Source organism: Lonchura striata, chromosome 32 (genome assembly GCF_046129695.1).
Source record: "Lonchura striata isolate bLonStr1 chromosome 32, bLonStr1.mat, whole genome shotgun sequence".
Classification (NCBI taxonomy): domain Eukaryota; kingdom Metazoa; phylum Chordata; class Aves; order Passeriformes; family Estrildidae; genus Lonchura; species Lonchura striata.
The window spans coordinates 2,761,240-2,775,064 of record NC_134634.1 but is presented as its reverse complement, the minus strand read 5'-3'; the positions used below and the strand labels follow the sequence as shown (position 1 = coordinate 2,775,064).

The 13,825-nt window shown below is 45.8% G+C and overlaps 1 protein-coding gene across 1 annotated transcript in view; it reads left to right on the top strand.

The window, feature by feature from the left end:
• Window positions 1-13,825, top strand: part of DOCK5 (dedicator of cytokinesis 5) — an 82,718-nt gene that overhangs the window by 24,869 nt on the left and 44,024 nt on the right. The window contains exons 3-13 of the mRNA XM_077789239.1: window positions 30-70; window positions 1,425-1,480; window positions 2,771-2,867; window positions 6,527-6,675; window positions 7,369-7,504; window positions 7,663-7,820; window positions 8,455-8,536; window positions 9,362-9,491; window positions 11,056-11,128; window positions 12,505-12,647; window positions 13,215-13,340. Of these exons, the coding sequence (XP_077645365.1) occupies window positions 30-70; window positions 1,425-1,480; window positions 2,771-2,867; window positions 6,527-6,675; window positions 7,369-7,504; window positions 7,663-7,820; window positions 8,455-8,536; window positions 9,362-9,491; window positions 11,056-11,128; window positions 12,505-12,647; window positions 13,215-13,340 (1,191 nt within the window). The remainder of the gene's footprint in view (window positions 1-29; window positions 71-1,424; window positions 1,481-2,770; window positions 2,868-6,526; window positions 6,676-7,368; window positions 7,505-7,662; window positions 7,821-8,454; window positions 8,537-9,361; window positions 9,492-11,055; window positions 11,129-12,504; window positions 12,648-13,214; window positions 13,341-13,825) is intronic.

The window sequence follows — 13,825 nt, the reverse complement described above, 5'->3', positions numbered from 1 at the left end:
AGTACAAATATCTGTGTTTGCTTTGCCAGGCTGGTACCGAGGATACACGCTCCGGAATAAATCCAAGAAGGTACGACCTCACTTTTGGGTGACTCCCATTTTAATTTCACACCTCGCCAGAGCCCATCTGCTGCTGAAAACTCCTTTATTTCTTGTCTGAAGCTCAGGCAGGACTCCTTGCTGTGGTGTCCTGTCCTCAGTGACAGGAATTAATGACCTGGAGCTGCAAGTTCAGAGCCACGTGTTGGGAATTCCTGCACTGGAAGCGTGAGGAATGCAGTTGGAATTTCCAAAATTCCCTGCTCCCATCTCCATACAGGGGTTTGTTGCTTTATCGTGATGCTCTGGGACCTCTGCACATCCAGAATTTGTTTTATTTAATGGGAATATCAGAGTTTTGACTGGAAGATATTCCAGAAATTAAACATCCCTGGCTCTCAGCCAAGCTGCTGGAGCATGGGCTGGAGGCTGCTTGGAAATCCAGGTTCCCCCAGGAATGCTGCACCTCTCCTGTGGTGACATCCTGAGACAGAGTAAAAATTTAACAAGGTAAAAATCCATTTAGATCTAGATAAAATGTGCCACTTTAAGCTTGCTAAATATGCTATTTAGTCTAGTGACTGCAGGCCTAGCAAAACTACCCCAACTAGAGAAAAAGAATGCAAATTTCCACACTAAAAAATAAGAAATAAAAAAGACTCCTCAAACCTTAAAACAGGGCAGAGTGACCCAAAAGTTCTTTCTGTACTTTCTGACAAAAACTAAGTACAGTTGTAACTAGCTATAAGTATAATGTAAAACCAGCAAAATAAATATGCATTTACCTATTATAAAATCCTATGCATATAAAAATTAATAAGAATAATTTAAAAAAAAATCAAAAGTTCTCAAAAGTACCCATGTCCATCAAAAAGCAATAAATCCCAACGTGCATCCACAGCACTATAAATAAAAATACCCATTCCCTACAAATCTTTATTAATCTTTAATTTTTCATCTTCATTTCAATCCCCCACAGCCTCTGGCTTTAGGGGTGAAGAGGAGAGAAAAGGGAGCAGAAAAGGATTCCAGCATTTCCAGGAGGTTTCTCTGCAGCAACAAGAATTTGGGAAATTCTGCAGCTGCTGGTGATGGGAGCTTTTCTAGGGAGCACGGGGTAGCATGACGGAGGACTGCAGGAATATTTCATGAGAATTACTGATAATTTTCAGGAATTTCCTGCAGGAAGATGAGGTTCATTAGAGTAAAACAAGGAATCAGATGCTCTGAGTTGCCAATGTGGAACCTGTCGCTCCTCCCTGTCCTTTTTTCCTGGCATACCGGGACATTTCTTATTCGTTTCCCCTGTTTGCTGTTAAATATCTTCTTGTCACATCCTATCCCACAGTAGAATTGATTTATTTCATTTCTCTCTTTATTTTTAGGGCATTTTCCCAGAAACTTACATCCATTTAAAAGAGGCCATCGTGAAGGACCGGGGGTAGGTTGGCACTTCTTTGGCAGCAAAACCCAGGGAATTTCATTCCGTTTAAACCCCAAAAGAAGCAATTCAAATAGCTGTGGGTGCCACGAGCCCAGCGTGTACCTCCTTGCACTGCACAATTGCATTTTTCGGAGCGCTGGCGGGGCAGAGCAGGGGCAGCAGGAGATGGTTTGAAGGATGGAGGAGGTTCTGCTGGACGAGTCAGTAGTGGGGAGGGTCAGTCCAGCTCCATCCAGCCCCTCCGGGGACTCCTGGAAGTCCTAACAGCCTCCTGCAGGCAGCCAAGGGCCCAGCAGGAGCGTGGATTCCTTCCTGTCTTGGAAAACACTGGAGGAAATGACTCCTCCTTGGATTCCTTGGGTCTGTGCTCGTTAACAGCGGCTGCAAAGGAAGCAGCTTTATAAAACACTTCTTTTTCAACTCTTATTTTCAAGTAACTGTTACCATCCCAAGTGGGGATTTGTCCAAACTTCGTTTCTGTCTCTTTATCCTGGGTTTGGAACAGATCCGCTGGAGTGAAAGGAGCTTGAAGCATTTTTGTTGTAGTTTAATATAAGAACAAAGCATGTATTAAGTTATAAGGTAAATTAAAGTAGATGTTTAGTGTAAACTATTGTTTTATGTAAAAGTGTGTTAAATATAATTTTAATAATAATTTTTGCAATCAGAAGCAAAGAGTAGAGTATGGTACATAAAAAGGAAAGTGTTACACCAGCAGATTTTCTCCGAGCAGTGCCATGTGTGGCATAGAAGCACAGGATGTGGCAGCTGTGTTCCTTGGGGGGTTTGTGGCACAAGAAAGGCTCCTCTCTCCCTCAATAAACTGAGTATTAATTATCTAGAAGGTGAGAACCTGGTTGGGGTCCAGGTTGTGTCTCACTGTAGTTAGGTAGTGAGAAGAAGAATGTTTTAAAAAGTTTTCATTTTAAATTTTGTATGGTTTTTTTCCCTTTTTTTTTCTTTTATAATAGTATAGTAGTAGTAGCTTAATAAAGTTTTCCCTTGTGATTACATTAAGCCAGCTCTGCTCTGTTTCCTGATTGCATTTCACAGCATCCAGTTGAGAGGTTGCATTTTCATAAGGGCAGGCATTGTGCCAGCGTCAAACCACGACATTTTTGCATTAAGAATGGATGATGGCTGTGTTGAGAAGAGCTTAATGGTTTGACACCACGTGTGAGCGAGTTGTGTGCAAATCAACTCCTCTGGAGTCCCATTTGTGGTGTTTCTCAACCAAGGGTGTTTTCCATGAAGTTTTAACCCCGAGTGTGACACGTTTCTGCGCAGGCAGCACGAGACGGTGATTCCCAGCGAGCTGCCCCTGGGCCAGGAGCTGACGGCCACGCTGCGGGAGTGGGCAGTGATCTGGCACAAGCTCTACGTGGTGAGTTCTCGGGGGCTGCTGCGTGCCCAGCTGAGCTGAGTTTAGGGCAAATTTGGGGGAAAAACCTCTGGAAGGATTCCCCCCAGAAAACAAACACGGCCCCTCCCCACCCACCTGGTTTGGGAAGAATTTTCACAGAGAGAAGTGGAAAAAAACCTGTTTATTTAACAGATAAAACCCTCCCCAGCACCAAAAAAAATTAACAGCACTGATGACAACAAAACCCTTTCACCACTCTGAAGAGATGACAAATCTAGAAAGTCTCTCCTGGGAGTGGTCGTCTGGGTCTGGGCGCTGGGGATTATTGTAAATGCAGGAGAATCCAATGGGAAGAAATGCTGAGTCTGACTCAATTCAGAAGGCTGAATGATTTCTTTATTATAACTATGCTAAAATACATTAATATACTATAGAAAAAGGAGGGTACTAAAACTAGATACTACTTTCTCTGACCCTAACACAACTCGTGACCCTCTCTGAGAGTCCAGCCCCAGGTGGGTTGGGTTGGGTTGGGTTGGGTTGGATTGGATTGGATTGGATTGGGATGGATTGGCCACCAGGCTCAAACAATCCTCACCAGAATCCAACCAAGCACTCACCCCAGGTAAACAATTCTCCAAACACATTCCACATGGGAAAAACAAGGAGCAGAAATAGAAATTGTTTTCTCTTTCATTTCTCTCTGTGCACCTCTATGAAAATTCCTGAGAGGGAGAGAAATGTGGATGGCTGCTGCAGATCACAGAGCGCAGGCTCTCGGTGTTCCTCTGTGTTTCCCAGGTCCCAGTTTGGAGCAGTTGGAGTGATATTCAGGAAAGGGAAAGGAAAAAAAAAACAGTCCAGGGAAAGAATTGGACTGCTTATAAACTAATGCAAAAGCAAGCAAGCAAAGCAAAAGCAAGCCAGCCAGCACCAGCCTCTTCTAGACAGCAGACCATGGGCAAGACAAAACAAACCTTCACTTTCAGAGTCATTTTGAAAGCACAGGACAGAATATCAAACATAAACAGAGCACACGAGTGGGGATACAAACACCATAACATCAGCCCTTGGCAGCTCTGCAGGGCGCCCTGTGCCTGGGGCAGAGGCAGGAAAACCCAGCCGGGCACAAAGCTGGAGTTGGGACACGGCTCTGCTGGGCTGGGAATGCTGGAGGGATTCTGTGGATGGCTGATCCCCAGCCAGGGCACCCCTGGGAAGCAGGGAAAATTCAGGGATGTGTTGTGGGGGGAGATGTGAGTTGTCAAAAACTTGATGGAATATCCTGAGCTGGAGGGGATCACTGATCCGGACCCCCCAAAATCCCACCCTGGGCACCCTGGGAAGCAGGGAAAATTCAGGGATGTGTTGTGGGGGGAGATGTGAGTTGTCAAAAACATCATGGAATATCCTGAGCTGGAGGGGATCACTGATCCGGACCCCCCAAAATCCCACCCTGGGCATCCCTGGAGGGCTGTCCAGCCCTCCTGGAGCTCTGGCAGCCTCGGGGCCGTGCCCAGCACCCCTGGGGGAAGAACCTTTCCCAAAATCCAGCCTGGGCTGCCCTGGCACAGCCCCAGCTGCTCCTGGGTCCTGTCCCTGTCCCAGCAGGAGCTGCCCCACAGGAGGAATTCCTTGGCTGCTCCAAGGCCTCCCCTGTCTGGGGTTCTCAGCAGGGTGGGGAAGGAGCTCTCCTGTCCTAAATAAATCCCTGAGCACAGAGTCCCCTCAGCAGTGTCACCAACCTGCCACTGCAGGGATTTGAGGACTGTCCTGCAGCTTCTTGCTCAAGGAAATGAGTCCACAGCGAGTTCCTTTATTTTAAAGGCACACTAAAGAGTCAAATTTGATTTTTCTCTGAGTTCAGCCTGCACAAGACGTGCTCCAATACTTTTAATTAAGAAGAGGGGGTGAGTTTTAAATGAGCTCTAATCACCCAGTGCACCCACAGCAAGTTTTCCTATTGGAAATTTCACCAGGCCACAAATAAGTTGTGTTTGTGTGCCACAAAGCCACAAGAATTTGTTCCACCCTCTCAATTTAATGAGAAGCTCTACGTGCTGGTATTACTGTGTGAAAAGAGAGTTTTGTTCCTGGCATATTTATTTCTGAATAACTTTCAGATCCCAGCCTCACAATCTGTTATTTTAACAAGCAGAAATCTTTCATGTTCCTGTGCTTAACCACTACAAGGCTTAAAATAGGTTTGGAAAATGTTGTGGTTTAAAATGGATTTGAGTTTATTTTATTTTCCCTGCAGTATGTAGAAAAAGAATTTTTTAAAAAGATAAAGGAGGAAGGAGGCATTTGAAGAGAAAAGGGAAACATGAGGGGATTTTTTATTTTGGCAGCATTTAATTTCACTTCTTTAATTTCTGTGGGTTTCATTGCAGCAGTGCAAAATAAATACAAAACTGAGGAGAGTTTTTAATTGGTTTAGTTAATAGGAATTATCTGTGGAGATAACTCAGGTCAAATTGAGATCTGCTCTGAAAATTCAAACAAATTGCCTTTTCTTAGCAAGCTGTTTTACACAAGAACATGAGGGTTTTTTTTTGTTTATGAAATTAAATATCCTTTCCATAGAGCTGAAAACTCAGCCCTCGTCAGCACCTTGGTGTTCACCCAAATGAAAGGGAGGATTGTTTTCATACCTTTAAATTTGAGGGAAATACGAGTAGCTGACACCATTCCTGTCCATTGCGGAGAAGAGAATGGGGAGAAAATTGAATTTTGGTTCTTTTTGTGCTGGGTGGGAGCAGGGGGTTTGTAGCTCACCATTAACAGCTCCAGCCCCCAGTGAACCCCAGAAGGTGCCACTGGCTGAGGGGCAGATGTGACCCAAACCAAACCCCTGGGCTTCGGGATCCCCGTGCAAAACCAGGCCCTGATGTGCACTTGAATTTCTCCTTTGGAGCTGAATCACCTCATCGCTGTGCCAGTAACTCAAATCTGTGGCAATTCCCTGTGAAAAGAGTCAGAATCCTCCCAGGAGCTGCCCCACTGAGGTGGCAGGCAGAGAGTGAAGCCTTTTTTTGGACTCCCTTTTTAATGGGTTCAGTGTCTTCCCAGACACTTCTAAAAGCTTATTTATCTGAGCACATGCTGCCACAAACAGGGTGGGTTACCACGTATCCATGTTTAATTTAATTACAGCCTTGGAGCTTGGAGGTGCAGGAACAAAGTGTGGGTATGGGACTGATTTTATGAGGGTGCAACCAGTAAAGGGCAGGGGAAGTATTTTCATTAATTGGAGATGATAACTGAAGGGATGGCGGGGCTTTTTCAGTGTCCTTATTCAGCTGTGGTCCTTTAGCATAATTTCTCTGTCCCTTTTATAAAAAACCTCCATCAGAGCAGTCTGGAAGTGCTGGAAATCACCAGAGGTCTATTTTTAGTGGGTGAGGTTTTTCTGAAATAACGTCCTAGGGAAAGGTGAAGCCCTTAAAGGCACTTAAATATCTTAAAGGCACTTAAACCTTGGCAGTGCCAAGTGCTGCAGAATTTACTGCATGGCTCTGATCTTGTGTGTTACAAAGTGCCAGGTATTTTTGGTTAAAGAAAACTTGTGTGGTTCTGCAGCTGCACACATTTCACAAGGGTTGCTGAGCTAAGGTTTCCAGGTTTTCCTTGATTAAAATTGCCTATTTTTTTTTTTTTTTTTTTTTTTTTTGCCTCAGAACAACAAAACCACGCAGTTCAGGCATGTCCAGCAGCTCACCTACAGCCTGATAGAGTGGAGATCCCAAATCCTGTCCGGGACCCTGCCCAAGGATGAACTGGCTGAGCTCAAGAAAAAAGTCACAGCCAAGATTGATTATGGCAACAGGTGAGCTCCAAACTCCACCTGGAGGCTCCCAAACCCCGGGGAAGGCTCTTAATGCAGAACCAGGCACTGAATTGGGCTGAAATTAGGTGAAGTGGCAGCTTTGAGTCCCTCTGACAAGGTGGCCACCTGGCAGGTGGACGTGGTTCTTGATGTGCCACAGATCTCTGTGCCTTGGCAGGAATTCTCCTCTCTTAATTCTGCACAATTCCTGGCACGGGGTGGCCTTTCCCTCGGAGCACAGCACGTGCCTGGTCGGGATGCTGGTGGGGAAATGCTCTATCAGCAGCTGAGGGGCAGGGTTCCATGGACAGCCCAGCCCTGGGTGCTTTGCAGTCCCCAGCACTCACTTGTCTGCCTGCCAGCTGTGAGTCAGGCCCAGTAAGTGAATTAAAAAGCTTATGGAAAGAATAACAATCAGCTGCAATCTGTGAGCTTGGTAGGCATTCATCCACCTTTGAAACAAAGCCGTTTAAGCAGGAATAAAGGAGATGTCGTTTTAGGATTGAGTTACCTGACTAATTCTTTCTGCCTTTAATGGGAAAATGGGAGGGAGGAGGTTTTTAAGGCAGGAAAGCCAGCAGTGAGTGAGGCTGTTCCAAGGAGTGGGATGTTGGGCACTGGCAGCCTGGGCAGTGATTTGATCTTTGCTGCTCCCACACTCTGACTTTTTTTTTGTCTCCTGGGGCTGTCCAGGATCCTGGGTCTGGACCTGGTTGTCCGAGATGACAATGGGAACATCCTGGACCCCGATGAGACCAGCACCATCTCCCTCTTCAAGGCCCATGAAACTGCATCCAAGAGGATTGACGAGAGGATCCAGGAGGAGAAGGTACCTCTGCTGTCCCTGGTGTGGCCTCTTCAGTCACTGTGCCCGCCGTGTTTTTATATTCCTCTTAACGTTGTGCTTCTTTGGCGGCAGAACTAAATTCTCCTGTGTCTGTTGGTATATAAATATAAAATTTAATGGAAATACGGAATTCTTTGCAGTCCCTGCAGCAGAGTTTGGACCTCAGGGGACAGCCAATATTCAACTCCACACACACTTACAGCCTCTATGTGAACTTCAAAAACTTTGTCTGCAACATTGGGGAAGATGCAGAGCTGCTGATGAGCCTCTATGACCCTGACCTCTCCAAATTCATCAGGTAGGGGCTTTTTTTTGGAAATTCTTATGCAATGCAGTCACCATTCGTAGAAGTCAGCAGGTTGGGAAGGGAGATCCAGCAGATGTTTTCCAGTTCTCTTGGTTGCTGCCCCAGTGGGGGAAAATTAATTCCAATTACTTTGGAATGAATTTCAGAGAGATAGGAAGTCCAGGCACTGTCCTGCCTAGAGCTAGGTATTTCTTTGATCCCACATTGTCTTTTTATATTGTTAATTTTCCCTGCTGTGGCTGCAAGCCTTGGTTAAGCATTTCATTAATTATTTCCCAGTAAATCATGGATTTAAATGTTGTTTGCCATCCAGTCAGTGCCAGTTCACATCTGAAGAGTTGGGGAGGATATGAGGAACTTTATCAGGGAGGCAGTTCCGTGTCAGGAACACTCTGTGTCCACCACTGCACTTATCAGGTGTGGCCACGCAGTGGGAATTGTCCAGGGAAGCAGCTGCCAGGGCTCACCCCATCTGCCTCCATAAGTGAGTCACTCCAGAAGCATTTTGGGATAAAAGACTGGTCAAATATTCCTAAAAGGTCAAAATGCTGTTGGGCTTTTGCCAGGGAATGAAGATGTCAGGTGTTGATTTGTTAAAATTTGCTTTTTCTCCCTTTCTTTGCAGTGAAAATTACCTGGTTCGCTGGGGCAGCAATGGGATGCCTAAAGAAATTGAGAAACTGAACAACCTCCAAGCTGTGTTTACTGTAAGTTCAGAGAATCCCAGCAGAGGTTGGGTTGGGAGGGACCTGAATCCCACCCAGTGCCACCCCTGCCATGGCAGGGACACCTCCCACTGTCCCAGGTGCTCCAGCCTGGCCTGGGCACTGCCAGGGATCCAGGGCAGCCACAGCTCACTGGGAATTCCATCCCAGCCCTGCCAGGGAAGGATTTCTCCCCAGTATCTCCTCTCTCCCTGCCCTCTGGCAGTGGGAAGCCATTCCCTGTGTCCTGGCACTACAATGTCTCCATCCCCCTCGTGGTCTCCCTCCAGATCCAGAGGGCCACAATTTTTACCTGTGTAGAGCCCAACAAAACCCCTCCCTCCCACTCTCCTTGTTTCTTCTTTACCACCCAGAAAGGACATGGATGGAACTTTGTGGCAGCACATTTCTCTCCCTCTCAGGATTTTTCATAGAGGTGCACAGAGAGAAATGAAATGAAATCAGTTTCTATTTCTGCTCCTTGTTTTTCCTATGTGGAATGTGTTTGGAGAATTGTTTCCCTGGGGTGAGTGCTTGATTGGATTCTGGTGAGGATTGTTTGAGCCTGATGGCCAATCCAATCCAATCCAATCCAATCCAACCCACCTGGGGCTGGACTCTCAGAGAGGGTCACGAGTTGTGTTAGAGATAAAGTCGTATAGTTTTAGTATCCTCCTTTTCTATAGTATATTAATGTATTTTAGCATAGTTTTAATAAAGAAATCATTCAGCCTTCTGAATTGAGTCAGGCATTGTCATTTCTTCTTGGGTTCTCCTGCATTTGCAATAGAACTTTATGTGAACTCTTTTTTTTTTTTTTTTTTTCAGGACTTGAGCAGCTCTGACCTGATCAGGCCCAGGATCAGCCTGGTGTGCCAGATCGTGCGGGTGGGGCACATGGAGCTGAAGGATGGCAAGAAGCACACCTGGGGGCTCCGCAGGCCCTTCGGCGTGGCAGGTGGGCACTGCCACCCTGGTGCCGGAGCAATCCCTGCTTCAGGGCTCCGTGTGCTGGAAAAGTCTCTCCTCCAACCCGAGCTCCCAAAGAAAGGCTCAGCAGTCTCTGTTGTTGGTCTCAAGGCAGTTTATTGCAAGTTATCTAAAAGATTTTCTTCTGGGGCTGCTGTGCTTTGCTCACAGCTCAGGCAGAGGCACACACACACCCTGACATCCTCTCTGACCCCGACTGCTTCTTCTCCCCCTGCCCAGGGCTGCTTTTCTATCTTTTATATGGTACATTACATGTTACATGTTTACAGTTTTCCCCAATGCCCATTACCTATATTAAGTGGTGCTTTTCTATCTTTTATATGGTACATTACATGTCACATGTTCACAGTTTTCCCCAATGCCTATTACCTATATTAAATGGTGATTTTCTACTCTAAACCAATCTGTGAGTGCCAACATCACCAAGAACATGGAGGTGAGGAAGGAGAAAGAGGGAGGACAGGGCAGGCCCAAATCCATCTTAAACCCTCTGACCCCCATGTACAAAACCAAAACCCCCTGTACAGCACTCAGAAATTCTTCCCTCTACTTTGTGACTACTTCTACTCTAATATCTAAACTTTTGTGACTTCTTGTTCTTCCTGCAAGGCTGGTAAATTGTTCCATGGTTCAAACCCAAAATCACAGCTGTTTCCAGCTGTGCCAGGGTCTCAAATGCTTCTGACCTGGACCCGGAACCTCCAAAAATGTCTGAGGGACATTTGGAGTTCCGACACCCTGGGGACACCAGCACGACCCAGAAGCCCTGCCTGGGTGCCTGGGGGGACTGGGACATGGGGCTGGGAGCTGGGAATTGTGTGCTGTGAGTGCCAGGGCCAGCAGCTCTGCCCCAGAGCAGACAAACTGTCCCCACGAGAACCCTTCATGCAGTGGGAGCTGGAGATCAAACACTGTCACTGCTCCCTTTTGTCACCTCCCCCAAAGATAACGGGCTGCCAGGCTGCAGAGACTTACAGGGCCTTATCAGAGTGGGATTTGCTCCTCAGGACTTGTGGGATAAAGCTGGAGGTTTTAAAGAAGCCTTGGTGAGCCAGACTGCCAATTCTTATTTTGCTCCTGGGATTTCTTGTGAAGGGGCTTACTTGAAATCCTCGGTGGAAATCAATTTCCAAAGAGGCAGCATTTGAATAGAAGTGGAGTTTCTTTGCCTTGAAATGCCCCAGTCCCACCTGGTTTTTCTCAGAGTATTTTATCAGAGTGTATTCAGTATATTCACACTCACTGCTGTGGGCTGACATGCACATCAATGTAAATGTGCTTTTAAAAAAGCTAAAATGAGAGTGATTCCCTCTGTTGCTGTCACAGAATCCCAGATTTTTTGGGGTTAGAAATAGCCTTAAATCCCATGCAGTTCCACCCCTGCCATGGCCAGAACTCCTTCCACTATCCCAGGTCACTAGGATCCCTTGTTTTGAGTGACCCAAAATAACCCTTTGCTGTTTCCATTCTGAGAGGGAGAAGCTGTCTCTGGGGTCTTGGCAGCTCTGAGGGATGCTCTGGTGTCGTTGCAGTGATGGACATCACCGACATCATCCATGGCAAGGTGGACGACGAGGAGAAGCAGCATTTTATCCCCTTCCAGCAGTGAGTACTGGGCTCCAGAGCTCACCCCAGCCCTGGCCGAAGCTCTGGGGCAGGACAGATCTGCCTGGGAGCCTGGCAGAGCCCCAGGCACAAAGAGATCAGTGAGACAGCAGTCAGCTCTTTGCGGGGAGAGCTTTCTGCCAGCCCTCAGGAACCTTTGTTCCCCTTGGTTTCCGTGGCTCTGTGAGAGACTCAGTTGCTGGAATTTCTGTGGGGTGAGGAAAAGCAGCACAGAGCAAAATAATGTTGTGGGGCTGGGGGGATGTGACTTAGAAAATTGTTGAGGGGTTGAAAGGCAGGACTTTGGCAGAGGCTGAGCAGAGACACAGATTTTTGTGTGGGGCCCTCTGTGCCCCTCCCTGGTCAGGCTCAGCCATAGGGAAGGGGTTTCTCCTCTTCCTGGGGAAGAAATTCCAACCCCAACCGAGTTCTGCATTTCTGCACTGAGAGTTCGACTTTGTGTGTTCTGTCTGCTCTGATTGCTCACTTTTTTTGGCACATTAGAGTCACGAAAACGGAGCTTGTTTGGGTAGACCCAGCCTTGTTGTTACAGCCCTAAATAGAGCAAAGCATTGGCTGCAGCCATTTGTTATTACAGGCTATTTTCAGGGGAGATTTGGGTTTGTTCCCCTGCCCTCTCAGTGCCTGGAAGAATGACTTTCCCTTTGCAAAATAACATTAGTCTGCTACTTTTTTTTTTTTATAAATTTGATTGGTTAATTTTTTTTTGTTTCAGGGTTTTTGTTTTGTTTTTTTTGTTTTTTTTTTTTTTGTTTGTTTTTAATTATTTGGTTTGGGGTTTACTTGGGGTTGGGTTGGTTTTTTTTTTTTTACTTGTTTGTTTGATTCATTTTTCGTTTTGTTGGTTTGAGTTTTTTTCCCATCTTTCTTCTGCTCCAGTGAGGCTGAATTCAGAGCCCCAGGTGGACACCAGGATGAGCAGCCTGTGGAGACCTTGTTTCTCCCTCTTTATTGGTGGTGTGGGTACAGGAGTAAAGTCAGGCTCAAGATCTAAACCTCACTAGTCCTGTTTGTGACTAGGGATGGGTTCATCACTTAGGTGTTGTCACAGCAATCATTAATTTATATTAATTTATATTAGTTTACAAATAGTTAATCTGGCTCTGAGGCAAACCTGAAGTAAGGGCTTCAATCCTGAGGTCAGTGTTACTTAGGTTGAGGGATAGATGCATTTCCTAGCATGAAGGTTTAAATGGATTTTGTGCAGGTGAAGGAATGAAAATCCCCATGGAATCCTTAAAAAAATCCCACATTTATTTGGAAAACAGGCGGCTCTTGGCCAGGCCCCTCCTTGTAGGTGGTTGGTGTCAGTGTGCCCCAGTTCCTGATGCCGTTTTGGTGGTTCTTCTGCCCAGGATTGCCATGGAAACCTACATCAGGCAGCGGCAGCTGATCATGTCCCCCCTGATCACCTCCCACGTCATCGGCGAGAACGAGCCCCTCACCTCCGTCTTCAACAAAGTCATCGCTGCCAAGGAGGTCAACCACAAGGGCCAAGGTGCAGCCTGGGGGAGGCTCCAGGGAATAAACGAGTGCTGAAAGTCTGAGGGTGACGCTTTAGTGGAGTTCCATCCCTTCCCCAAGCCCAATCCATGCTCCTTGCCGTGGTTCTCACTTTGTCCCTTTGTCACCCCATCACACACGGAGCTGAAATCCACATAAAACCAGACAAAACTTGCACGGGAACAGCTCTTCCAGCTCCTCACTTGCTCGCTGGTCTTATGTTTAAGGTCAATATTTTTTTAACACCTTTAAAATAAAAGTGTTTTATGGGACGTGAAATATTTGTAAGTAGACTTGGCTGTGTGTCCCAAATGCTTTGGGGTTAAATCACATTATTCCTTGGCTCAAAGGCAATCAAGATTCATCTCTGAAAGTTTGGGGTTTGCTTCAGAGAATCTTCTTGCCCAGAAAAATCTTACTTAGATTCAGGGACAGAGAGGACTGGGCAATGGAGAACATGGAATTGTCATGAAAACACTGATTTTTTGGAAGCACAGACTGAAATTTCACAGGTTTGTACCTTTTTATTTTCAGTAAACGAGTGTCATCCCCCTTTTCTTAGGTCTCTGGGTGTCCCTGAAGCTGCTCCCTGGGGATCTGGCTCAGGTTCAGAAGGATTTTTCTCACCTTGTAGACAGATCTACTGCAGTGGCTCGAAAAATGGGTTTCCCTGAGATCATCCTTCCCGGTAGGTTCCATGTGCTTTTGCATTCCATGGAGTGAAAGAGCCACCTGAAATTCTAGAATTTCTGTCAGAAAAAGATTTATTAAAAAAAAAAATTTATTTTTATCTGAAAACTTTTTATTTTTCTTGAAATGTCCAGGTTTTTGGGGTTTTTTTTGGGTTTTTTTTGTTTTTTTTTTTTTTTGCCACAAGAAGTTGAAAACATGAGTTTCCTTTCTTACAGCAAAATGATGGTTTATGGAGCTTCTGGAAGAAAATCTCTTTAGTCAAAGGAGTTTTTATTGCATATGGCTTTGACCCACCCATTTGGAGTGGGTTTAACCCTAGAAATTTCATTAAATTAAAAAAAAAAACAGAAAGAAAACCAAACAAAACATCAGGGCACAGGTTTGTAGAAAGGAAAATGGTTCATTTTAGAAGATTTTGTGTCATTTGAGATGGAGATGAAAACGATGTGCTGGTGGGTGTTGTTAATGAAAGGCTAAGAG